General features: G+C 36.6%; 2 protein-coding genes and 1 long non-coding RNA gene across 11 annotated transcripts; 2 read left to right on the forward strand and 1 right to left on the reverse strand.

Annotated features, from left to right (window-relative positions):
- Positions 1-22: 22 nt before the first annotated feature.
- LOC131353052 (torsin-1A-interacting protein 2-like) lies at positions 23-5,261 on the forward strand. Of its 3 annotated transcripts, XM_058389750.1 has the most exons (10): positions 23-154; positions 638-713; positions 1,207-1,422; positions 2,341-2,403; positions 2,640-2,696; positions 2,854-2,964; positions 3,224-3,292; positions 3,401-3,559; positions 3,850-3,924; positions 4,024-5,261. In XM_058389750.1, the coding sequence occupies exons 4-10, from the start codon at positions 2,358-2,360 to the stop codon at positions 4,794-4,796; spliced, it is 1,290 nt and encodes a 429-aa protein (XP_058245733.1). In that variant the 5' UTR covers positions 23-154; positions 638-713; positions 1,207-1,422; positions 2,341-2,357; the 3' UTR covers positions 4,797-5,261. The 3 variants fall into 3 exon arrangements, with proteins under 3 accessions (XP_058245733.1, XP_058245732.1, XP_058245734.1); XM_058389749.1 differs by lacking the exon at positions 1,207-1,422; XM_058389751.1 differs by lacking the exons at positions 1,207-1,422; positions 2,640-2,696.
- A 2,445-nt stretch (positions 5,262-7,706) lies between these two features.
- On the forward strand, positions 7,707-11,989 carry LOC131353294 (torsin-1A-interacting protein 2-like). Of its 2 annotated transcripts, none has more exons than XM_058390232.1 (8): positions 7,707-7,888; positions 8,304-8,399; positions 9,247-9,399; positions 9,513-9,695; positions 9,886-10,005; positions 10,540-10,692; positions 10,767-10,817; positions 10,901-11,989. In XM_058390232.1, the coding sequence occupies exons 1-8, from the start codon at positions 7,819-7,821 to the stop codon at positions 11,692-11,694; spliced, it is 1,620 nt and encodes a 539-aa protein (XP_058246215.1). In that variant the 5' UTR covers positions 7,707-7,818; the 3' UTR covers positions 11,695-11,989. The 2 variants fall into 2 exon arrangements, with proteins under 2 accessions (XP_058246215.1, XP_058246216.1); XM_058390233.1 differs by having other exon boundaries at positions 9,250-9,399.
- Positions 11,990-13,926: 1,937 nt separating this feature from the next.
- On the reverse strand, positions 13,927-26,887 carry LOC131353295 (uncharacterized). Of its 6 annotated transcripts, none has more exons than XR_009204607.1 (12): positions 24,968-26,739; positions 22,552-24,769; positions 21,760-21,899; positions 21,274-21,362; positions 21,099-21,196; positions 20,165-20,224; positions 16,827-16,922; positions 16,580-16,648; positions 15,670-15,761; positions 15,435-15,493; positions 15,109-15,284; positions 13,927-14,832 (listed from the first exon to the last, which is right to left on the reverse strand). It is a non-coding gene; the product is annotated as an uncharacterized LOC131353295 (long non-coding RNA). The 6 variants fall into 6 exon arrangements; XR_009204608.1 differs by having other exon boundaries at positions 15,670-16,345; XR_009204606.1 differs by lacking the exon at positions 24,968-26,739 and adding an exon at positions 26,780-26,887 and having other exon boundaries at positions 15,670-16,648; positions 22,552-22,768.
- Between the last annotated feature and the right edge of the window lie 508 nt (positions 26,888-27,395).

Below are 27,395 nucleotides of genomic sequence, written 5' to 3' on the forward strand. Positions count from 1 at the left end.
ACCTTTGTAACTTCCGGTTTGCTGTCGCTCCGAAACGGAATTCGCCCTTACCAACAGCAGCACGATGACGTCATCGACTCGGTTCAGTCCTGTGAATTTCCAGTCAGAGCTGGAAACGAGCTCAAGCTATTGATTATCGGAGCGGCTTGACTTGGTGAGTGTAATAATAATAATAATATTTACAAATCACTTTTGTTCAACATTGGTTCATATCTGATCATTCGGATTGAGAGAACGCCCAAAAGCAGAACTAAATTAAACTGTCACGGACCCGAGCTAGCTAGCGCTGTAACTTAGCTGCACAAGTACAAAGTGTTAGTAAAGTTTGCACAGTGTTACATGATCCATGACAATGCTACTGAATTTAGTAAGAACATGTATGCACAAAATGTATTTTAGTTATGTTTATTAATGCTGTAAATGAACCCAAATCACTTAAGATGAAGATTTTCTCCACAGCCATTTCATGGCACTATTGTCGTTATATTTACAATATGAATTATTAAAAATGTAGCTTTATATATGTGCTGTCCTTATTATTCACAGCGTTTAGTTACGGTTTATGATCCCAGCGATGAGTTAATAAGGTTAACATTGAGCTGGTCATGACTGTGTTTGTATTTGTGTTTTTGTGTAGAAAGCTGTTACACAGATTTACACTGAACTGACAGACTCCTCTTAAACAGGTGGACGGTGCTGAAAAAAAATGAATGGTAATTACTTCCTCCTTCTCTGTATTATCATAATCATGGTTAGGCTTTTCCAACACCGTTTATTCATTTTTGCTTCATTTTGCTGGATTTGTCATTTTTTCCCATTCAGCGTCTCTCTTTTTGTAGACTGTAGATACAATGTTTAAGCCACTCACACTGATTATCTCCTCATCATGACACACACACACACACACACACACACTGCCATTCAAACGTTTGGGATCACTCATGAAATTAGTTTGAATAGTATATATAGCAAATGAACAGAACATGTAGTCATTGTCAGAGTTAAAAATAATAAAATGATGAATGTGTTCTTTAAATTTTCTTTTTATCAAAAAAGCCACCTTTTGCTGCAATCACAGCCTGGCAGAACTTTGGTGTTTCAGCTACACATTTACATTTACATTTCTGACATTTGGCAGAAATGTACAAACGTCCTCTGAAGTCTCTATTCTCTGAAGCCTTTATTATTGTCTCATATACATTACAGCACACAGGGAAATTCGTTCTTTACATATCCCAACTTTGGAGGTTGGTGTCAGAGGACAGGATCAGTCATGATGCAGTGCCCCTGGAGTGAAGAGGGTTGAGAGCTTTGCTCAGGGGCCCAGCAGTGGCTTGGCAGTACTGGGGCTTGACCCTGATCTTCCGAGCAACAACCCAGAGCCTTAACCTGTTTGAGCTACCACTTCCCCCACTTGTCAAGGTAATCTGAGGAGATTTCACCCCATGCTTACTGAAGCATCTGCCACAAGATGGATTGGCTTGATGGACTTGGGGTCATTATCCTGTTGTAGGATGAAATTAGCCTCAATCAAGTGCTGTCCACAGAGTATGGGATGGGATTGCAAAATGTTGTGATAGCCTTCCTTCTTCAAGGTCCCTTCTACTCTGTACAAATCTGCAATTTTACCACTTACAAAGCACCCCCAGAACATGACACTGCCTCCAACATGCCTGACTGATGCCGTTAAGCACTGTTCTTGCATCTTTTCATTTTTTCTGCATCTTACAAATGTTCTTCTGTTTGATCCGAAGACCTCAAACTTGGAATAATCTGTCCACAACACATTTTCCAGTCTTCCAGTGTCTGTGCCCTATTGCCCATCTCAAACTTTTCTTTTTATTGGCCAGCCTGAGATATGGCTTTTTCTTTGCATTTCTGCCATGAAGCCCAGCATCCCAGAGTCTCTTCACTGTTGATGTTGACACTGGTGTTTGGGTAGGCACTGTTTAATGAAGCTACCAGTTGAGAACTTGTGTGTCGTCTTTGTCTTAAACTACAAGCTCTCAGGTATTTGTCCTCCTGCGCAGTTGTGTACGGGAGCCTTCTACTCCTTTTTCAGTTCTGGTTAGGACCAGTCTGTGTTGTTCTAAGAAGGGAGTAGTTCATAGCATTCTTAAGATATTTGAGCTTTCCTTGCATTGAATAGACTTCATTTCTAATCACATTAATAGAGTGTCATTTTTCTAATGAAACTTATATTTATATAAAATTAATGCCCTAGGATTTATTATTGGTTTAATGAAGGTATGTCTGTGGGATTGTACATTTTGTGTGTTTGCATTTGTAAATACTGACCCAATTGATTAAAACATATTGAATTTTATTTTTATATGGAAGGTGATACGAACCAGCCAATGGCAGATGACATAAGAGAGCATAAACCTAAGGAAAGTAAAAAAGGTACCTAGCTTTTGTCTATTACTAAATACTCTAGATTGACATACATTTAGCAAAACGTCTAGCCAATCATGTTCAGTTTATTCCAGCTCCCAGTGCGTTTTATATAGAATTCATCTGAGAGTCATTGCATTTTTTGTTTTACACTATTTCACTTTTCTTAAACCTGTTACCTTTTTTTTTTTTTTAAATATTTATTAGTGATATTAACGATTTAATTATATTTGTCAATTTGAAAGGTGTAGAAGCAGACAGTAATAATTCTGAAGAAGAAGAGGAGCATCAAACAGATGATGGTGATTAAATTAAAATAGTAGGATTTTTCTATTCCATTCACATTAATTTAAACCACATCATTATCACAATTGTCATCATCATTAGTAACATCACAGCCAGAAAAATAGACATAAAAACATTGAGATACAATCATTTGTATTTTACATCCTTGTGCAGATCAAGAAGTAGATGAAGGCATAGATGAAAGGAGTCAAGACAAGGACTGTGATCTTACGTCTTCGGAAATAAACCAGAGTGTAAAGAGCTCACAAGAGAAGCATATTAAAAGTATGTACTATTGAATCTGTTGTGTTATTGAATATGTGTGAGTTTGTTTGCATGTTGAGAAGCCACATTATTTATGGATTGGCTAGAACCAGCACTTGTAGTAGTTTATCTGGATCATCTTGTCCTCTACATGCATTTCTAAGACTATAATTAACCATAGAAACCGAAGTTCTAATACTTTTCAATTTAGTGGATTTTCATTGTTCTGTCTTTGAATCAATTTTTAAAATAATAACCTCATGTTGCATCTTTACTGTAGGACTGGATACTGAGCAACCTAAAGACACTGACACAAGAGTGCATAACCAACAGAAGGAGAGTAAGAAAGGTGTCTACCTTGTGCATAATTACTGAATATAGAATGTCTACACATATTACACTACAAATATAAAATTTCAAACTATATAAAAGATTTTGAATACATTTCACTTGATAGATATAGCTGGAGCCAGTCAGTCTGATGCGGAAAGAGAGGCTTATGACACATCAGATGGAAAGCATATCAAGTACAGCAAAGTCAAGAATGAAACCAGTGAAGTACTAAATGCTGGGGATGGCCCAAGACAGAGATCGTCAAATAAGAAGCAAAACATAGGTATAATATACTGCATTGTATTTTTTTAATATATACAGTGAGGGGAAAAAATGATTTGATCCCCTGCTGATTTTGTACGTTTGCCCACTGACAAAGAAATGATCAGTCTGTAATTTTAATGGTGTGATGTGAGTGAGTGTAAGGAAATATAGCAAATGAGCAAATTCACTATGTGTGAATAGATTTTTGTGTCTTGTGGACTATATGAAACATTTGTTAGCATCCATGATAGATGGTTGATTTATTTATCTATCAATTTATTTATTTATTTATTTGCATTTGTACTATAGCACATCTGGGCAAAGGTGACATTCCTGGACATGTTGTTAAAACCAAAAGGAGCTCAGTTGCTGTTGATACTTCCCGTAAGTATTATGTTTGACTTGGTCCTTTTGTCAGTTACTTAAGTACCTTAAGAAAACAACATTGCAAATTATGTGGAAATAACATTTTTGTTGTTACAGACTCACGCACAGGATGGTACATATCACTGGCGATATTACCTTCTCTTCTTCTTGTTGTGGTTTTGTGGTTTGGAAGTACCTCACCTCCACCCAAACCAGTAGAAAACTTGTTGGAGAGGTTCTATCAAGAAATGGAGAAGGTCAAAGACAGTTTCCCCAGCCAGCGCAATGAACTGTGGCGAAGAAGCAGAATCCATCTACAGAAACATCTCAATCTGACTGATCCAACTGAACCTGTCAGTCTCATCCTAACCTCTGGTCGTGAGGCTGAGAAGACTCTGGGCTGTCTGGCTCAACGGTTAGCTACAGCATTTTCTAGTGTTTTTAACTCCTCAGTCCTGGGTATTGATGGAACCAGCAAAAGTGCACAAGACAGTGATGAGGTTAAGATGGACATTGATAAAACACTGAAAGAGGCCTTTATGGGTGGCACCAAAACAGCTGTTATTCACCGTTTTGAAGAGCTTCCTCCTGGATCTACACTCATCTTCTACCGCTACTGTGATCATGAGAATTCTGCCTTTAAGAAAGTCTTTTTGGCTTTCACTGTCATGCTGCAGGAAGAGGTGGATTTTCCACCTAATGCCAATCTGGGAATGGTGGAGGAGATGGTGCAAGAGTACTTAAAAAAGAAGTTTGTGTCCTCTGACAGGACTGCTAAGTTTAACCAGATGGATTTAGACAAACTAAGTGGGCTGTGGAGTAGAATCTCCCATCTCATCCTACCGGTAGCTCCAGAGCAGAAGATCGAACAGCAGGGATGTCAAACATAAAGGCTTTGTAGGAACTGAACTGGAGGCTAATTATATAAATCTACAGAGATCTACTGATTCGTGTGTGTGTGTGCGCGCGCGTGTGTATGGTTGTGAGAGAGAGAGAGAGAGAGAGAGAGAAACTGATAATACTTGAATTCGTTTATAAATATTCCTTAAGCTGACAGGTTATGGTTCATTTATAGTTCTTAATGATGCATTTTAAAAATTCATTTGGAATCTTGCATTACCCTAAAAAGCACCTCACTTGGCATATGAAGTTTCAAAACATTGGGTGGTGTTGGGATCATGTGGTTGTGTAATCAAGTCTTAATCAATTTATATTGCACTTCACCTTGCAGACAGCAGTGAGCTCAAAAAATTACAAATGGCACTCTAAATGGACTTCTAAATGTTTGAGCAGTCAGCTGTCTTTATATGTAAATGACATGAATATTTTTTGAAATAAAAGAATGAACATTTTAATTGGTTAATTTCCTGTGATTTTTGTTTTGGTCATGTGCTTTTTATTTTACAGGATAAACCTTACATTTCTAAATAAATGATGTTAATATCATTGTTTTGATGGATTGACCATAATGTAATTTTCATCCCAATTTCATACCATTAGATACTACTGTATTTTCTCAAAAAAACATTTTTCATTAACTGATTGTGATGTCTTGATGCCAGAAATTATAAATACCCAGTTACTGTGTTTATGCTGTACTTTGTATGCGGTTCTTTTATTGTCATCTCTATGGCTCATTTTTGGATTTACCCACTGAAGTATAGTAATTGAAGAATCTGAGTTATCCTGAGGTATCTGTGTGAACAAGCGAATTCATTAATCATATAACTCTTACAAACTTTACCACAGAGTATGGCATGGGATCGCAAAATGTTGTGATAGCCTTTCTTCTTTAAGGTCCCTTCCACTCTGTACAAATCTCCCATTTTACCACTTCTAAAGCACCCCCAGAACATGACACTGCTTCCAACATGCTTGACTGATGCTGTTCTTCTGTTTGCAAAGACCTCAAACTTGGACTCATCTCCCCACAACACCTTGTCCAGCCAGCCTGAGATATGGCTTTTTCTTTGTATTTCTGCCATGGAGCCCAGCATCCCAGTGTCCCCTCTTCACTGTTGATGTTGAAACTGGTGTTTGGTGGGTACTATTTAATGAAGTGTGAAGCGTCTTTGTCTTAAACTACAAACTCTCAGGTATTTGTCCTTTTGTACAGTTGTGCACCGGAGCTTTCCAGTCATTTTTCAGTTCTGGTTAGGACCAGTTTGTGTTGTTCTAAAAAGGGAGTAGTTCATAGCATTGTTAAAATATCTGACTTTTCATCACATTGTCTCGCATTGAATAGACTTCATTTCTAAGCACATCAGTAGACAGTTGTGAAAGTTCTTCCTTTCTGTCCATTTTGAGACAGGATCAGATGTGAATTTTATATTTTTGTAATGTACAGAAATGGGTTTTTCTATGCAAAACAGGGAAATTTTCCAAATGATCACAAACTTCTATATATAATGGTAGCAATTTATATATATATATATATATATATATATATATATATATATATATATTCGCTTGTTCACAGATGTGTTATATATATATATATATATATATATATATATATATATATATAACACATCTGTGAACAAGCGAATTTAACATGTAAGCATATGGCTCTTACAAACTCTGCCAATTGGTTCATGCATAGTATTTAATATATAGCTGTGTGTATATATATATAGAGAGAGAGAGGGGGGGGGGGGTCTGTGTGATGCTCACAAACCATGTTTAACATTGTGGGTATATTCAGTATTAAGTATAGCCTGTTGACTGGTCTCTGAGTAAGTCTAATCAAAACTTCCCTAAAACTGAAAAGTAGTTAGACCTATAAATAAAGCAAACCGATTCCCATCAGAAAGTATTAGAACAGCAAACACTTTATTTGGTTTGTTACATACTACAGAAATTGTTGATTTGAGTTGAAAAGTTGGATATAGCCATATCAGAAACAGAGCCAAAAATAAAGAGTTTGTCAGTCCAATACTTTTGGAGTGGAATAATCGAGTCACAGTATAAAGTATTCATCAGATTCATCAGACCAGGCCACCTTTTTCCATTACTCCGTGGTCCAGTTCTGATGCTCACGTGGCCATTGTTGGCACTTTGGACGGTGCACAGGGGTCAGCATGACTGGTCTGCGGCTATGCAGCTGCGATGCACTGTGCATTCTGACACCTTTCTATCAGAACCAGCATTAACTTCTTCAGCAATCTGATCAACAGTAGCTCGTCTGTTGGATCGGATCACACGGGTCAGCCTTCACTCTCCATGTGCATCAATGAGCCTTGGCTGCCCACGATCCTGTCACTGGTTCACCACTGTTCCTTCCTTGGACCTCTTTTGATAGATACTGACCACTACAGACCGGGAACATCCCACAAGAGCTGCAGTTTTGGAGATGCTCTGATCCAGTCATTCAGCCATTATAATCTGGCCCTTGTCAAACTCACTGAAATCCTTATGCCTGCCCATTTTTCCTGCTTCTAACACATCAACTTTGAGGACAAAATGTTCACTTGCCGCCTAATATATCCCACCCACTAACAGGTGCCATGATGAGGAGATAATCAGTCTTATTCACTTCACCTGTCACTGTTCATAATGTTATGGCTGATCAGTGTACTATATACTGCAGTATGTAGTGTACAGTATATACCGGTGCTCTGTCACACACAGTATGCACTGGCGCAGTATTAATATATAGTGTATACCAGGGAAGTACGTAGTATAGTGTATATACCATTGCGGTATTTATTCGGCTATAATGTATATTAGTATACTATAAGCCATTTCTACCTCATCTGTCTGACGTATGCTGTTTCCGGAAATGACTGGTGTTCACGCAAACCTGTCCCCCAGGAAACATTTCACAGTTCCCCTTTTTTTACCAATAGTTAGTCGTGTCGGATTGAGTTAAAGTTTTATTTTTTAAAAGATTTGCTGATTTCATGTTCTCAGATGGACCGCGTGGATTTGAAAAGAGACGGTACTGATGTGAGAAGAAGTACCAGACTATTGCAGAATAAAGGTATGTCTATACACAGTTTAAACCGAATTATCATGATTTGGTCGTTAGCTTTTCTTTTTTTTTTAGCCTGCTTGTAGTTTTGTATATGTATTGTGAACTTTATGTATGAACTTAATTTATTTTAAGATTATTAACGGCTCTACTACTTATTAAAGTAGATCGAATGGTTGATCTTTATAGATTTCAGGATAGTTTGCCATTAGAAAGCTGTATGAAAGGGCTCGGAGTCGGAACTGGCAAATAATAATAATTACGTTAGTTTCGGTTTGCGCGTGCTCGCGAAAGCTTAAGCGAACTTGTACAGATCAAGTAAATAAGCAGTTTTATGGCGAATACCAACAGATACTATTTCTTAAAATAGTTAGATAGACACTTACGAAGAATAAACATTAGATGTTTTTTTGTGTGTGTTTAGGAGTCTTTCCCATTGATCTGAGACCGAGAGGAGCGCTGAAGAGGAAGAGAGATGTCACAGCTCTTATCCCCAATGAAGAGTGTGGTACAGAGGAAGGTGGTCATGGCTGAAAAGCTTTACTTGTTGTTCCAACACACATCGATCAGATCTTATGTACACTTGCCCACTTTGTAGCGTTTAGTCATTTAATCACACACTTTGTAGGTATACAGATGGGTTTCTGACTGTAGTGGCTATGTACATGTCAGCCCTCTAATCCCTCCCCATAATGTAGGGGATCTGGCTTATAGGCTGTATTTCTATTCTAAGAAAATAAAAATCGTTTTGGTCACAATTCCTGGTCCTATAAAATGTCAAAAAGCTTGATTATATGGTTATTGATCTATTTTTTTGTGTGGATTTGGGCATTTGTTTTCAATTATTGTGCAGCTGAAAGCTCCATCATTCCTTCATAGGGGTCATGATGACACAAATTCTAACCCAGTTTCCAGGGCCTTAAATAAACACCCATAAACTACACAGTTTACTATACATGACAACAGGGATTGGGTTCTTTTTGTACAACCATCATTTGTCTTATATCAAGTGCATATTTAATGTTGTTGTTTTTTTTTGTTTGTTTGTTTATTTATTTTTGCCTGAAGCTGGGGTGCTTTTTTTTTCTTTTCTATGATATCCCAGTTCTCGCTAAAGAACATCTTGAATGATATACACCAACCAGGCATAACATTATGACCACCTTCCTAATATTGTGTCCTCCCCACCCCTTTGCTGCCAATACACAACAAACTGCAAATTATTGTGTGTTCTGACACCTTTCTATCCAAAACCTCTTAAGCAATTTGAACAACAGTAGCTCAACCTATGGCTTTGCTTTCTCACAGTGAGCATATGTTCTGCATTACATGTATAGTGTTATATTAGATATATTACAAATTTCCAGCAGGTTCTCCTGATAAGATGGCAAAGGTTCAGCTCGGGAAAGATGCAGGAGACGGACATGAGAACGGGGACCAAAGTAATACAGTGGAAATGGATGTGGAGGAACCTGAAGATCAGAACCAAGACATGAGTTCAGAGGATGAAAGTGGAAATTGTGAGGCAGTCATAACGTTTTTGATTCTCTTTTATATCCAAATGGAGTTAAACCACTCAGAAACTTGTTGGAGAGTTATTGAGAGCTAGTGTGTGTCTGTGTGTCGGTGGCAGCAAAACCTCAAATCCAGGAAGAAAGTATCATCAAAGCAGTGCGTGTGGGGAATCTGGAAACAGAGGAGATTCGGGCGTTTCTACAGCGGCAAAGAAAAACAAATCAAATGTCACAGGCAACAAAGCCTTCCAAACTGACAGGGTGTGGAGAGACAGTTTATGGTTCACAGAATGTGTCAAGAGGTTTGTCAACATTCTGTCTTTGAAATATAACATTATACATGTTACTTTTTGTAAGGCAAACATGATAAATTAGATAGATGGTCAGTAACAAGATACAATACGATTATGATTACAATTATGATTGCTCCCTAATCATATTTCTATTGAATATTCATTTATGTTTATCACTGCTATTTGGTTTTCACCACAGAACCCTCCACAACAGGCTCTGCTTCTGTTGAACCTAAACCACTGGAGAACAAGACAGACATTTTGAGTGTAAGGAGCAGCATAAGAGAGTATCGGAACAAAATGGAGGAGAAAGCCAGAGGTCAGAATCGTGCTGCATTTAGACAACATTGTCACCAGTCTCACTCCCAGTTTGTAATGACCACAACTATTGTTTTTATGCTCTGACTATTGTCGTGCATAAAAATGCACAATATCTTACACTATAATTGTACACATGACTGTGTTTTCTTTTTTCTTGTTTAAATATAGTGCATGTATAAATTGTTAAAACTCAGACAAACGCGAAACCTTTAACGGTAATTGTGTATATTCTTTTTTCCCCAGCAAGCACAGCTAATTAAGAGCTAGGTGGTAGTTGGGAAACTAGTGAATAAACATAATGTAAACCTTAACTCTTCATAACTCTGTAATGATTGCTAGACATCATGCACAATATGACAGTCTAATATATTTTCTGGAGCCAAATGTTGCACAGTAAGTAAATGTTCACATTTCTGGATTTCTTGCGTGCTTGTGTGAATGCAGGGTAAACACATTCATTTAACAGGTATAACAGATATGACCGGTATAACAGGTACAATATTTTCTTTATCATCTGTGTCCTTCACTGTAGGCATTTCTGGTGTGAATCTTCAGGGCAGGGATAGGTATCCATATGTGAAAGATCACCCTCCTTCAAGACAACCCCCTCCCTCCCTCAAGAAAACACCCTCCCTCAAGACAAATAATATTCCTGTTAAAAAACAGCTACACCACCCAAACACAGGTAGCCATCTCATCTCTCAGCTTTGTTTGAGTGCAAAAGACATGCATGTTTGATATTTTCTCTCTTTCTTGTAGAAGTAAGGAAAAAATTAATCACAAAAACTGGTTCAACTTCCCCCTCAAGAGGTATTACCTTCATTCCTAGTCTTTGATTAAATGATGATGTTGATGATGATGCAGTAACTGGTATTTTTTTCTCTATATAACAGATGCATGGGGTGTATGCAGGTGGTTTCGGTGGGCTGTGTTCCTGCTAGCCTCACTTGCTTTGGGTTTAATGGGTTACCAACACTTTCCATCCTCATTCAACAAGTGGACAAGTGGACATCAAAACAGATTGTTGTACGGTGCAACTTTTGAAGCTTACTTAGCTGAACTAAAGACGTTATTCCCTAGTCAGCGACCGGAACTCTGGAACAGGACTATGATCCATATTAAGCGCCACCTTAATCTGACTGATCCAACTGAACCAGTGAGTCTCATGCTAACCTCTGGTCGTGAGGCTGAGAAGACTCTGGGCTGTCTGGCTCAACATTTAGCTGCAGCCTTTTCCAGCACCTTCAACTCCTCAGTCCTGGGTATTGATGGAACCAGCAAAAGTGCACAAGACAGTGACCAGGTTAAGATGGACATTGATAAAGCACTGAAAGAAGCCTTTGAGGGCGGTACAAAGGCAGCTGTTATTCACCGTTTTGAAGAGCTTCCTCCTGGATCCACACTCATCTTCTACCGCTACTGTGATCATGAGAATTCTGCCTTTAAGAAAGTCTTTTTGGCTTTCACTGTCATGCTAGAGGAAGAGGTGGCTTTTTCACCTAATGCCAATTTGGGAATGGTGGAGGAGATGGTGCAAGAGTACTTAAAAAAGAAGTTTGTGTCCTCTGACAGGACTGCTAAGTTTAACCAGATGGATGTAGACAAACTAAGTGGGCTGTGGAGTAGGATCTCCCATCTCATCCTACCGGTAGCTCCAGAGCAGAAGATCGAACAGCAGGGATGTTGAGAGAGAGGATTTTAATAACTGACCAGGATTTGAGGATTTGGTTTTCAGACCAATGTTTTGCTACTGGATTGTAATACTTGTGATTGTGCAGCTAAATGACACCTTGACACCTGGAATATTATCTAATTGTGAAAACTAAATCTGTGAGGCTAGGTTTCTTCAAAAACCTTGGACATATGCAACAGGATCTCTGTAAGGTCATGCACTTAATGTCATGGCACCAGTGTTTAGCGAATATTGCCATGTTAAAAATACTTTAATATAAAATGTAAATATATTACTAGTTTGTTATGCAGTTTTGTCCAACATTCCTTCGTCATTCCACTTTACTTCTGATTTTTATTATATATCTAATATACTTCTTCCAAAATAGCTAGCATCATCAGGGATATGTCCAAAACTTCAACTGGAGTGCTGGTGTAAGGGTCAGCTCCTTGCACTAGTTGATCAACTGAATTTATGTTGTGGATTTATTTTAAGTAGCTCATACTATTTAAAGTTAGCACAAGCTTTGATGAGGTTTGGCTGTTTTTACACATTGTTCTGGTTTATTACTGTGCACTTCACTATATTTGTAAAGACGAAAAATAGAATGTCTTTTTTTTATTTGCTTGCTGGGTGTGTTTTTCACTTTTATAAACTCTGAGAAACTCTCTTGTGATAGAGAATAAATCACTTTTTCATTTGGATCAAATGTGTAGTTCTAGGATGAAAAAAGGCAGTTTCTTTTATGAGTAGACACTAAATCTTCAGAAAGCATTTAAAGATGCTGCAGTGCTGGTCAGTTTTCCCAAATATCTGTGATAATTACATCCATACAAATATGAAATGTGAAGAGTTATAAGAGGCATTTCAGAATACATGGATACTTGGGATTTCTTGTCCATGGTTATCAGACATAGCATCAATTATCTTGGTGCCATCTGTTTCCCAGGTAAGTGACGCACACGCACCTGGCCATCCACGTGATGTAAAACAAAACGTGATTCATCAGACCAGGCCACCTTCTTCAATTGCTCTGTGGTCCAGTTCTGATGCTCTCGGCACATTGTTGGCGCTTTCGGCGGTGCACAGGAGTCAGCATGGGAACCCTGACTGGTCTGCGGCTATGCAGCCCTATACTCAACAAACTGTGATGCACTGTGTATTCTGACACCTTTCTATCAGAACCAGCATTAACGTCTTCAGCAATTTGAGCAGTAGCCCGTCTGTTGGATCAGATCACACGGGCCAGACTTTGCTCCCCACGCCCATCAGTGAGCCTTGGCTGTGTATGACCCTGTCACTGGTTCATCACTGTTCCTTCCTTGGACCACTTTTGATAGATACTGACCACTGCAGACCAGGAACACCCCACAAGAGCTGCAGTTTTGGATTTTTGATCCAGTTGTCTAGCTATCACAATCTGGCCCTTGACTCGCTCAAATCCTTACCCTTGCCAATTTTTCCTGCTTCTAACACATCAACTTTTAATTGCTGCCTAATGTATCCTACCCACTAACAGGTGCCATGATGAGATAATCAGTGTTATTCACTTCACCTCTCAGTGCTCAGAATGTTATGCCTGATCAATGTACATTAAACAAAGAATAACTCAGTTGAGAGATACTACATTATAACAAGAAAATTTTAACAATCAGTGAAGAAATATTCACTCATTTGGGATTTAAGATATTTAATTTGTGAAATCAAAAAAGACATAAAACATGTTATGTAGGACTGCTACCTGATTTCCACAAAATAAGTTTTTAAGAGTTTATTTTACAAATAGTATTTTCACTCAAAATATGTCCCAAAATAATTAATATACATCTGATTAAATGTTTTGGACATTAACATTATAAAGTCTATATGAACAAACCTTTAAAGGAGCTTAAAATAATCCACATGGAGGACTAAAAGATTGCTTCTCTCAAATCTTGTTACACATTACAGGAAGACAGGGCAGGAATGACAATTTTATGGTGGGACAAATTTGAAAACAGTAAAATAATCTAATATGATAATTTTTGCAGAAAAAACATAAATCATCCTAGCAGCTCAGGGGAATATCACCTAGGTGGAAACCAGGAATATGGTGACAGCATGACACCCTATGACTGTTTCCCTGACTATTGTATGCTGGGTACAAGCTTTCTGAATTGCACTAAACACTTTTTAGTGTTTTGAAGTGACTGTATTTATTATGCAGAGCACAGTGGAATTTGGTCAGTATCAATAAAATATTATCAGCCTCGTTTAAAAAGAGTTTTCCAAACAGCAGCCCTTACTTCTAGAGAATTAGACATGATCTAAGTCCACTACTACAAATGAGACATCAGAGTTTTTGTTGTTACATCTGTTTAGACTTTCTTTTGTTGCATTTGGCTCTAACCAGTTCGATGTGGGGTTGTTAGTACACCATTGTTTTTCTTTCTTTTTCAGTACATTCCAAATGTTTGTTGTAGTGGCTATGCCCAATGCTTGTCCAAGGCTTAAAGTACTCCAATAGACAGCTCTCTGGTGTTCATTTTGGTTTAACTTTACATATATATGTAATCTTTACTGACATAGCTATTAATTTGTTTAAATATTCAATGTAACAGGGCACAGTAACAAGAAACACCTATCAGTTGCATTCCAATACTTTTGGTCACTTGAAAAATGGGTGGGTTCAAACAAAAAAGCATCATGTTCTAAGTAGTTTAACACATCTAGATGTATATATCAGGAAATGAAAGCTGAAATTCTGATCTAACATTTTATATCCATCGCTTAATCTCAATCCCAAATGTCTATAACAAAAAATATTGCCATTTCAGTACTGTGGGAGGGGACTGTAGATTCTCTTTTTTCAAAATAAAGATAGATATTTCTCTAAAATACAAAATCTACACTCATCATAAGCAATAAAATCAATAATAAACTATGAATAGTTACTTTTACTATTATTATCAATTTATATTTTTGCATTTTCACCCCAAAGATATATGAAATTTAAAAAATAATAATAATTAAAACATCATACACATCATTAAAATATCATGGTCTTGGGCTCTTCAGGTATTAATCACACAAAAATAATACTAATACAAAAGCTATAGTCAATGCTACATTCATGCAACTAAACACGACCAAGCCGGTACACCAGTAAGAAACCTGTATCAAACACAAAAAGGACACCATAAACATGTGTTATTTTATGCTAGCATTTCAACATTCTCTTAAAAGGAAGGCTAAGTGTACAGAGCTAAGAGATATGAGAGATAGGTAATGGTTAACAAAGTAATTTGTGCTTGCTATCAAGCAAACCATAAAAGCATAAATTTACAGGTCGTTATCTTACTCCACAGAAAAAAGGATAGTTTTATTGTTTGTAGCATAAGCATGACTTAAAAAAATATTGGAGCGGAAACTTAAAAAAAATAATCTTACCCTACGATTCCGTCGGCTCGATGTGGTTTGGTGTGTGTTCTCTTGTTTTAGTTCCACAAATATAAAAAATGGATATGACAGTAAGTGGCATGCTAAATAAACTCCCATCAATATAGAGGGCCAGATGCAGAGGTTTTCGGAGTAGTGCTCCACAATACCAACATATATTGCAGCAACTATTTAAGAATAGTTGAGTATATAGAGTATAGAGTAGTGGTGAATAAAACCATGGTTAAAGACCAAATTACATTTTTACAAGATATATACAGTATGTAAGATAATTGTGCTACATATGTATTTCTTTAAAATAAAAAAGGCTTTCTTACCTGTAAAACAAAGGTTTATGAATATAGCCACTCTGAGAACACAAAAGAAAATCTTCCTTCTAAAATTTAGAACAAAAAATATATCTTTCTTTCATTTTTGGAAAAAAGACAAGTATAAATCTCCCAAATAGGTAAAGCCAGAGAACGAGATACATTTGGATGGCACTAAATTTTAATTTTTACAGTGTGCATAAACTAGCAGTGTCACATTGAAACATTTTAAGGAAACACTCACAATTTATGGCTCGGTCCACAGAGAAAGAATATTAGAATGGTTTGGCCCAAGTTCAGGCTTACTACAACTCCTGCCAGAATTTTGCCAACAACCTGTACATGTACATATTCATGTAAACACACAGACAGTACATCTTTCATATACACCGATCAGCCATAACATTATGAGCACTGACAGGTAAATAACACTAAATATCTCCTCATCATGGCACCTGTTAGTGGGTGGGATATATTAGGCAGTAAGTGAACATTTTGTCCTTAAATTTGATGTGTTAGAAACCTTGGGTTCTGCCATCCATGTGGATGTTACTTTGACACGTACCACCTACCTAAGCATTGTTGCAGACCATGTACACCCATTCATGGAAACAGTATTCCCTGATGCCTGTGGCCTAATTCAGCAGGTTAATATGCCAATGCCACATAGCAAAAAAGTGCTTTTCAGGAATGGTTTGATGAGCACAACAATGAGTTTGAGGTGTTGACTTGGCCTCCAAATTCCCCAGATCTCAATCCAATCGAGCATCTGTGGGATGTGCTGGACAAACAAGTCCGATCCAGGGAGGCCCGACCTCACAATTTAGAGGACTTAAAGGATCTGATGCTAACATCTTGGTGCCAGATACTACAGCACACCTTCAGGGATCTAGTAGAGTTCATGCCTCGACCAGTCAGTGCTGTTTTGGCAGCAAAAGGGGGATTAACACAATATTAGACAGGTGGTCATAATGTTATGCCTGATCAGTGTATATTAACAGTAACCTTTTGTATTCAAAACCCTAGAAATATGACTATATATTATTTAAAGTTGATGCGGCAGATTAGAACATTAAGAGTGCAGGTGGGTTGAAATTTCTAGCACTCTGACACCTGGAACTAGCTGGAATACATTTGATACACAATATTCTTACTTGTCCAGTGTCTATCATTGAGAGGATGAATGCAGCCAGTGAAAATGCCAAAGACAGAAATGATGTCACCTGTTAAATAAAAAAAAAGTTTTTGAATTTCCAATATCTATGTATGCAAAAGAATCATTTTGCATGTCATGTAATCTATTTTCTAATATTAACTCGGGCTAAATAATTTGTTGGATTAAATGTGGAATGTAATGTTTAAAGTAAAGATATTTAAAGACTAGAGTATTATAGATTTTACCTTGGTCCAAACACATACGCTATCTTTCACTAGTAAAGGACTGCTCTCAGCAAGTGCAGAGTAAGCGATCACATGATGAGTGAGAGATATTGAAATCTAAGATAAGGACAGAGAGAAAAAAAGAAAACACAAGTATTAACCAATAAATCAAATATAAATAGACAACACCTTTTCAATACAAAAAAGTCAAAAGAGCAAATCAAAGTACATAAATGCTAATGACACAATTATGTCAGCATGCTGAGATGATCAGGAACATAAATAATACTTTAGGACTAGTTTATTGGTGCTTGCTATTGCTTTAAAATTTGAAATGTGAAATATAGCAAATAAATATGCTCTTTCCATTTCAATACTGAATTGGAATCAGTGAGCTAGTTCCTCTGCTTAGCTTCATTCTTCCTTTTTTTTTAGTTTCCAGAAAGAAAGAATAAGGGGAAAAAGCTGGATGTCTCACCTACACTTAATTTTGGTTAAAAATCTCAATTGTGGATGCGATTCCTTCTATTATCTTCCTCCCTACATTAACTGTCATCACTTTTTACGTTACACACTGTAAATTTTATTTAATGGCAATTTAATTAGTAATTTAATGGCAACACGAGTTGCTGGTAAAATGCTGTGAACCATAATATCTTACATAGTATAAAATAACATAATCCAGGACATTTCTTTAATGCAGGATAAAACTAATCTGAAGGGTCATGCTCTAGGACCCGACCATTGCCGGGTGGTGGGGCTAGGATTTGAACACACAACCACCTGATCCATCTCGGCTTTTCGACTACACTACCCCTGAATCCAAAAATGTGGTCGGGTTTTCCGTACGCTGCTGTTTATATACATACTGTCCACTTTATTGGGAATACATGTACACTGCCAATCATCAAATCATGTGGCAGCAGCAAATAACAGCTGTGCAATTATAGGAATCTGGGTATACAGAAGATATAGGCTCATTAAAATCAGTCAGGTGAAGACTGTCCACTGCTCAGTGTAGTCTTAGATTCCTCTTCTTGGCTGACAAAGACGAAGCCTAATATAGTCTTCTGCTGATCTCTCTAAAGATTCCATGTGTTGTGCATTCTGAGATGCTTTTCTTCTCAACACGGTTGTAAAGAGTAGTAGTATAAAAGAATAGCACAGGATATTCTTTTGTATATAGATCTCCCAGATAGCAAAATAGGTCTGGCCCAGATCTGGCCCACACAATGCACTTACATTCGGCCCACATACCACAAAGAATGACGGCCCTTTGGACGGCCAAACATGGGCCAGCACAAAGCCAGCTCCGGGCCACACCACATAAACCAAACCATAACCGGGCCACATCTAGCATGCCATCATATAAACAGTGCCATCACTGCCAGACCTGGTCCGCATCTGGTTGACATACCACTTATCATGCCAGAACTCAAGTTCAGGCTTAATGCCAGATCTGGCCCAGACCCGTCTGCTATGTGGGCTGTAAAGCACTGTTTATGCACATGACAATAAGTTTTGTACTCATCATGTAATCTGGTTCCAGTTCTTAACCTAACACAGGGTGATGTGGAGTTCATGCAGTGAACCACAACTATAATGGGAGCTGCTGTGACAATTTATACTACTACTTAACTTCCCAAACAGATACCTGGCAAGACCTACTCATCTTGCTAAAATTCCTAAGCCTATTTGCATGTATTGTATTACTTAAAAATCTGAATGTATGTTTGATTGTTCTTCTTCTTATTATTATTAGTGTGATTGCTTATCATCACTACTACTACTTATTATTATTATTATTATTATTATTATTATTATTATTTAGTGTGATTGCATATCGTCCTAAACGATAATAGCTAGAAACATGGGTCCAACGCTAAAATGTTGTGCTTGCTGTGTTTGTGTGCTATTACTTTTCATGCTGATAAGTATTGTAGTTTATTTTATATGAATTTTTAAATGTATTTTTTACAGACTTTAGACCTATACTGTGTGTGTCTGTGTGTGTGTGTCTGTGTTTTTTTAAGGACACATCGTCTTTAAACTGTTCCTAGTGCACACACTAGTCCATTTAGACTTCATATTTTAACTGTGACTTTAGTTTGTATATATTATTTCAGAATGTCTTGCAATATAAGAACGTATAGCTTTTATATTTGTAACGGTATTTGTATCTATATATTATTTGAGAATGTCTTGCAGTGGTTTAAGCATGTACAGCTTGTAGAGTTGTAACGGAGGCTAGCGCTAGGTGCTGTGCATGTAAGCCTCATCTTAATAGGTGAACTTGCGAGTGCTGTTGATGGCTTGCAGTGTGGCACGTTGTTAGAGCGCCTGCCTCCCATGCTGGAGACCCGGTCGGAGTTGTATTTATATATTATTTGACAATGTCTTGCAATAGTTTAAGCAACATAGCGCTTTGCTTTTCGCAATCACACACATTTTCTTCTGGAAATGCAACATTCTAGTTATTGTTGTTGTTCATATGTAAAATTATTATTAAATTATTAATTATTAAGTCTGACAGAATGAGCATTGAGGTTCACATGCAAGAATCAGTGATTTATGATCATCATGAAAGTGACTCCACATTTTGCTGATTTGACCATATGCTTTAACTGCTGGATATGCACAACATATAAGTGACAGTAATATGAGACTAGGCAATGTGCAAGCACAATCAGTTGATTTGTCAATTAATAAATCAATTCATTTAAAATTAAATAAGCACAGAAATACTAAGATTTGTTTAGCAAAATCTGTCTAATTTAAATAAATGAAATTTTAGCTACATACCCAATCTACTTTTGGAGAAGGTTTATTGTCCATATAAACATGAAATTAGAGATGGTTTTATTGAAAGAATTATAATCATTAATACCATTACAAGTTCACTGTACAGTTCAAAACGTTTAAGCATCCCAGGCCAAATTACATATTTTATCTTTTTTTGAAATAAAAAGAAATAAACACAACCTCAGCAAACTATTTTTATTATAACATATTTGTTTTATTTTAGTTCATTAGCTTTACTTAATAAGATATGCCAGGGGTACACAAATATTTTTAAAAGGTTTTGCGTTAAAATGGTTAATTTTTAAAATGAATAGGTATTGAGTACTTAATTTTAAATACAATTTTTAATAACACAATATCTATCTATTTTAATAATTCTATGTGCTTACAAAAGCAAACCATTGGCATTATATTGTGACTTTCTGACCGAGCAGCTATTTCTTTGTATTGTAATAGTCACAGGTCTAACCAGTGGCTAAGAATAATGTTGTCCGGTAGTTTGAATATAAATACGGCTGCAGAGGTAGGTGTTGTGAGATTGCTCTGTATTAACATACCTGAGGTTGAGTTCATTTTGGTTATGGTTGTCGGTGGTGCCAGGGTTGTGGAAGAGACATCTTTAGAGAACCAGAATATATTATAAGCCTTAGTGAATGTAGCACTGAAAAAGCACAGAAATGACACTAATCCTAACTTTTCTTCAAATCTGTCTAATTCATCATGTGTCTAAGGAAATAGAGAAATAACCTGAAAAAAATATACTCTACTACTAGGAGCATTCCATATGACCCTATGATTTCAGTCTTTTGTTGGTTATTTGTTTGTATTACTGCTTTTCCTTGGTAAAGAAAATCAGAAGTACTTTAAATGGCCACATTACACTTGAACTACTCTCTATTTCTTAATTTCTAATAAAAATAACACATAATGACAGTCAAATTAAATATGGAACTGTGAAGAAATATTTTCTTCTTAAAGCTACAATGTAAAAAGTTATAAACACAAACATATTTTTGAAAATTGATTTCATTTAACTTTAACTTATAAGATATGCCAAGTGTACACAAACATTTTTTTTTTTTACATATTTGGCATTAAAATGGTTAATGATTAAAATGGTTAGATATTGTGTATTAAATTTTTAAAAAATTTTAATAACACAATATCTAACCATTCCACTAATTCTGTCTTTACAAAGGCAAACCATTATACTTATTTTGATATGTATCTATGGTATAATAAGCATATTTATGTATGTATTTCAAGTATAGATAAGCCAATCAATGGTTTCTCATTAAAAATCTTTGTAAAATACTATATCAAAACACAGCTAGTCTTCAGATATATTGTGACTTTCTGACTGAGCAGCCATTTTTTTTGATATTTAATAGTCACAGGTCTAACTAGTGACTAAAAATAAGGTGGTACGGTAGTTGGGTATAAATACGGCTGCAGAGGTAGGTGTTGTGGCATTGCTCTGTATTGACATACCTGACATTATTATGGTGGTGGTTGTCGGTGGTGCCAGGGTTGTGTTAGGGACATCTTTAGTGAGCCAGAATATGTCATAAGTCTTAGTGAATGTAGCCCTGAAAAAGCACATAATTGACACTAATCCCAACTTTTCTCTAAATTCATTATGTTTAAAATGAAATAGAGAAATAACCTGAAAAAATATATTCCAGTTTCAGAAGCACTCCATGTGATCGTGATTAAAGTTTTTTTTCTGTTATTTGTTTGTGTTACCGCTTTACCCTGGTAAAGAAGAACATAAGTATTTTAAATGCCCATATTACACTTCAACTATTATTTATTTTGCAATTTATAATAAAACTTACACACAGTGACACTCAAATTAAATAAGTAAATGCATATTTTCTTTAGTTAAGTTAAAATATATTAACAGACACAATTATGTTTATGTCATACATATAGTAGTGGATAAAAAGAAATTATTATTACAAAAAAATAAATAAATAAAACAAAACAGATTACTTGCTAATAGTATATTAACTGAAGGGCTTCCTTCTATTGTGAAGCCCAGCAGAGTCTTTGGACCACTACTGTAGGATAAGAATTTTAAAGGTTGCTGATCACAACATTACATATTGGTTTATTAAGCTCCTGGAAAAGTGAAAAGGAAGACACTTACATTTATCCCATCACATTCTTGAAGTCTGGTTAAACTTTCTTCTTTCAAAGAAAAAGTCCCCTGAGGATTTGTGTCACCTGGTTTTCGTGCTTCCAGCATAAAACCGTTGAATGATTCACCTATATCAGCTCTCAGTGTTACTTTAGACAAAAAATAAGATAATTAAAATGAATAAAATATAATATTAGAGACAATGTTCACACATATCACACAAGTCATTATCTTATGTTTCCAAGTGTCATTCTAAAAGAAGCATTTTAAGTGTTTTTCTTTTCATACCACATTTGTAGTATGGTGAAACAATTTTGATTGTTTTTGATTGTTTTCTTTTCAAATTTGAAAAGATTTTTAACAACAATCAGGTGTGATCGCCTTACAATGTGCTCTTTAGTTCTGTAATGTACCTGAATCTGTGTGGTTAGCTGTTATTATCCATTAAAACTTTGTTACAGCTCAGTGTCAGTTAATATGATAAAAATATAAACATAGAAATGTCTTACAGTTTGGATAAATGCTAGATTAAATTCACAAAGTAATGAAGTTGCAAATGGTGATGAAATGATAATTTTGTGACACTGTGATGGGACGGACATACATTTTCTTTTTGGGTGTGAGCTGTTTTCTTGGGAATATTAGTTCAGCCATGTTTAATGTTAATGGAACAAATGGAGGAGTTAGTAATGAAAACTATATAATATAATAGTATGCCTTGAAATGCTAGGATAGGCCTTAAAGCTACGGCCTTAAAGAACCATTTATTGGCAGTAAAAGAGAGGAAAAAAATACACTCACCCTTAATGGGTTTTCCCACATCTTCAGGAACAACAGTGATATTATCTGGGTCAATTTTATAAGGTGATTCACCTTCCTGAGGCTTAGCGCTGCCGTGCTTAACTGCCATAGTCTGACAAATATCGGGCACGTCAATAAAATGGCCACTGCTGTAACATTTCACAAAGTGTAACATGGATCCTCCTAAGTAAATAAAAATTAGAACTTGGGGTTTCATCTGTAAAGCAAAGAAGATAAATTAATTTTACATTCATTTAAAATGAAATCAACACTAAAACATTTTCCAAATGTGTATTAAAGGCGTTCCTTTTAGGTTTAGAAAAAAGCAAGGCAATTTTTAACTAAACATAACACCCAGCAACTCATTTTATATTGCATCTGGATTTGAACTTGTGACCTACAGACAACAGGATAAATGCTTTTCTGTTGCCCTACATGGGAAATTGATATAGTTACTAACCAAGGAAAAATGCCCACAAATTGTGTGACAGTGTGGCAAAGGGCTGGGCAATATAATGATATAATATTGATATCATGCTTAATTGTGTCATGATACACTATGATGAGATATTGTTGGTACTGTCATATATTGTTTTATATTTTTTATATTACTGTATTAATTACAAACAGGAACTGAATGGCTTGTGACGTGACAATAGTTTGTGAAGTGAAAGAAAATAACATTTCATAATAGGGCTGGGTGATCTGGCAAAATATCTCATCACGATTTTTTTTCCCCATATTGGTCGATCTCGATTTTTTTCGATCTATCTTTTCTTTATAAATAAACAAAGCTTTATAAATAAACATAGTAATAAGTACTGTTGCAATAATTAGGATTAAGATGATACACTAGATAGAATTTTAGAAAATCTGTTTAATAAAATGACTAAACAGATAAACACTGCAACTTAAAGTACTGGTTAACATAAGAAATAAAATGTCTTCACATTTCTCGAACAGGGAACTTCAGACAAGAAGTGCAAATATTGTAAACTACAATAATCTTGTACTTACAGTGCATATTGAAAAACAATCACATTTTTTGGCCAGAAAGACTAAGTCTTCAAGTACTGGTAAACACACAAAAAAGTCTTTACATTTATCAATAAGGAAGACTATAAAAGAAAGTGCAAGTTGTACAAACATTGTAAACTACTGTTGTCTTGAAATTACAATGCACATTTGAAAATAATCACAGATTTTTGGCCAGAAAGACTAATCTGTCCACTGCGTCTGGCTTTAAAGCTGCTCTGTGGCATGTCACAATATTGCCACTTGTGCTAAAGGCACATTCTGAGGGTGAGCTAGTGGCAGGAATACACAAGTATAGTTTTGCAAGGAGGCTCACTCTAGGGTAAGTTGTACAATGGACCTTCCACCATTCCAGGGGATTGGTCTTGCTGTCTACATATGGAGCCAGAAAGTAACTGTTGAGTTCAGCTTCAAGAACCTGCTGTTCTGTTAGGGCAGAGGACAAGACCTTAGACGCAGACTTTTTGAAAAAGCTTCCCAGTGTCTTTTTCTGGACTTCGGCTGGTGTAGCTAAAATTAAACTATCATCTCTAGATTCTCTACTGTCTCCATCCAACCTGGATGCAAGAGTTGAGTTTCCACTGAGCATCTGCACAACTACTGTGCTCTTTACAGTCTCTAATTTTTCATCTTGAATGTACCGGGTCTTGAAGCGTGGATCGACAAGTGATGCAATGTTGAGAAGATGGTCTGTGGCAGCGTCATCATACTTTTGATTTAAGTAAGTTGTGACAGTATTCTTGATGTGTTTGGTGAGGTCTGTGTCATCTGCTGGCTTCAAAACCTCCTGATTAAAGAGGTGAAGCACAGGTTTTATATATGATACGCTAACATATTGCTCACCAGACAATGCATCAGTGAATTCAATAAGAGGATTTAGGGCTTTGTGGACAGCCTCAAGGACCTCTGTGTCCTGCCACGATGGAGGTAGGTGCCGGGTTTTTTTTTTGTCAGAAGATAAAACCTTAGCAATGCTTCTCTTGCTCTAACACTCGGTCCACCATTGCAATGCGGGACCCCCACCTAGTCGGTGATTCTGTTACCAATTTGTGTTTTGGTAGTTGAAACTCCTCTTGAGCAGCAGCAAGTTCTTTCTTCTTTTTCCATGAAAAAGAAAAGGCACCAACAACCTTTCTGCACACACCCATGGCCCTTTCAACCCATTTGTCCTTCAGACTTCCCTCTGCAAAAAGAGTGAAAAAACAATAGGATACATTTAGACTACACACTGTACAATGTACTACTAATACAAACTACAAAGAGTCTACATCAAAATATTATATAAAGTTTTTATTATAACTTTTTAAAGCATTGGTTATCTTTTAGCATTGGATTACACATATTTGTTATTTTAATTATATCAGATATGTATATTACTTACCAACTGCAAGATGCAGGCAGTGCCCAAAGCATTGCAGTCTTGTCCAACCTTTTAAAGAGGTGGCTTTGACCATGTTTGCGGTATTGTCAGTTGTTACGCAGACCTGACGATCCTCTGTAAGACCCCAGGACACCAAAGCATCTTCCAGCCCCTGGCTTATTATGTCACCAGTATGATCCTCTGGGAAATATAGTGTTTGCAAACACCTGCTCTGTAAAGCCCACATGTCGTCTATGCAATGAATAGTGAGACTTAAATAGGGCTGAGATGTCCGACTGGACCAAATGTCTGTAGTTGTAGCAAAATAGGTTACATTCTGGAGCTCACGTTCAAGTTTTGCCCGACATGTATCATATAGGTGAGGCAGTGCAGTGTGGGAGAAGTACTTTCTGCCAGGGAGTTCATATCTGCTGTCCAACACTTTGATTAATTTTTTTTGTACCCGTCCTTTTCCACAGTGTTTATTGGCATCAAGTCTTTTGCTATGCAATATGCAACAGCGCTTGTTATATTTTTCGCCCGTTTTGAATGTTTATCATAAGGTGTGATGGCAGCAATCGATGACCCTATTGACGGCTGGTGTTGTGAAGCACTGCTAGTGCTAGCAAAGCTAACGTTAGCACTCGCACTGTCGGATGGAAACGAGGAGGTAGCGTTAACTGAGGTAGAGACAGCACGGTTTTTCATGATCACTTTGTGTTCATAAGGGTAGTATCTTTTCAGGTGATTAAACAGGTTGATTGTTTTACCCGTCTTTGTTAACACTGACCGTTTACATATTTTACAGACTGGTTTGATCTCCTCCGCGTCAGTTTTCCAATAACCAAACCATTTCTATACTACTGATGTAGCCTGGGAAGTTTTATCAACAATGCTGTCTTGAGAGGGTAAAACGAGTTTGCTCCCATGTTCATCACTTCGAATGTCCCCAGCCTCACTCATCCTGTTCTTCTTTTTAGTGCAGCGAACTGGCTGGCTAACTCTGCCTCCTCTCACGCTGTCTCAACAAGTGGGCGGTAACTGTAAATACATGGTAGTGCTCAGCCCGCCCTGTTTCCGCTGCGGGGTCTGGCTGCTAGACCTGTCCATATCGAATAAAAAATGCCCTTAGCTTATCGTCGAGATCGACCTGAATGAGAATCGCGATCCAACTTTAAATTCGATCTTTTGCACAGCCCTATTTCATAATATAAATTCAATGTGATATGATTGCCCATCTAAAAATGACTGATGTGTTTTTAAAAATCACTTGCTTATTGTGTCCTGATTTATCTGATGCACAATTATTAGCAAGTCTTATCTGCTCAAATTTCAGACCACTTTATGCACTTTAACCTTTACTGATAACTAAAATGATTTGAAAAGCTGAAGTACAACAACTTAAAAAATACTCCAGCCAGTCCATCTGAAACCAACAGTCATGCTCTTGACTTGTATCTGCCCGAATTTATGCATGTATTTATCTCATAATTACTTTGTGTGTGTTTTTTAAACCGTTCTTAATGTTCTTTAACCGCAAACCCTTTTCACATTTGAAGTGCCAATTGCACATAATCTGTTTACATGAATATATTTTAGCTGTTTGACTGTAAAATAGATCTGGACTAATATCTAATATAATAATCATTTTTTGAAATTATTGTTATTATTATATAGATATTTTACAGATTATAATTTATTATCTATCATCATCTATTCATAATGGCTGTATTTCAAACCTTCAGTCTCTTCACAAATACAGACAAATTAATCTCTTCCACTTTTCAACATTATTAAACTAGGGATCGAAAGTATGAAGTAAAAACACTCTACCTTAGATCAGAATCTCTTACGGTACAGTAGGAGCCTTCTCTTGTATTTATGGATGTTTATCTGTAAGTCAGCTTGATATACTCGGCTCTTAATTATATTTTAACCAGGGTGACTCCTCCTTTATCCCATGCTGCGCTGAGCTCATATATTTATGCAGTTTGAGACTGTAGTACTGTGAGACAGGTGCAGTCATCCATGCACCTCAGTACGCACACACACACACACACACACACACACCATATACTAAATACGACATAATAGGACTAGCAGATGAATGTTTCTCTAAGACCTTCAGAAGACATATCTATGGCAAGGTTAATGTCCATGTCTTTATCATAACCATTGTGTACACACACACAGAAGTGGAATTTCCCTTGGTATTTGCCCATTGTATGGGCACTAGGTTTATTAACATTAAGAAGTAAAAACACTACATCGGGGTAATACTGGGACATCAAAATTGAAAGAGAACCTGTAAAGAAATAAAAATGCAAAATTACACTGTGAAAGACAAATACGTTGGTCTAAAAATAATCACCGAATGCAGAATTAAATGTGTGGTTGGTAATAATTAATGGTGTTATAGATTAACAAGTTCAGGAAATAAATCTGTACT

The sequence above is a fragment of the Hemibagrus wyckioides genome, linkage group LG05 (assembly GCF_019097595.1).
Source record: "Hemibagrus wyckioides isolate EC202008001 linkage group LG05, SWU_Hwy_1.0, whole genome shotgun sequence".
NCBI lineage: Eukaryota > Metazoa > Chordata > Actinopteri > Siluriformes > Bagridae > Hemibagrus > Hemibagrus wyckioides.

Coding starts and splice junctions, on each gene's coding strand:
- LOC131353052 (XM_058389749.1), top strand. Junction 2,697..2,853: donor GGAGCATCAAACAGATGATG/GTGATTAAATTA, acceptor ATCCTTGTGCAG/ATCAAGAAGTAGATGAAGGC. Junction 2,965..3,223: donor ACAAGAGAAGCATATTAAAA/GTATGTACTATT, acceptor TCTTTACTGTAG/GACTGGATACTGAGCAACCT.
- LOC131353294 (XM_058390232.1), top strand. CDS start 7,819: ATGGACCGCGTGGATTTGAAAAGAGACGGTACTGATGTGAGAAGAAGT. Junction 9,696..9,885: donor TTCACAGAATGTGTCAAGAG/GTTTGTCAACAT, acceptor TTTTCACCACAG/AACCCTCCACAACAGGCTCT. Junction 10,693..10,766: donor GCTACACCACCCAAACACAG/GTAGCCATCTCA, acceptor TCTTTCTTGTAG/AAGTAAGGAAAAAATTAATC.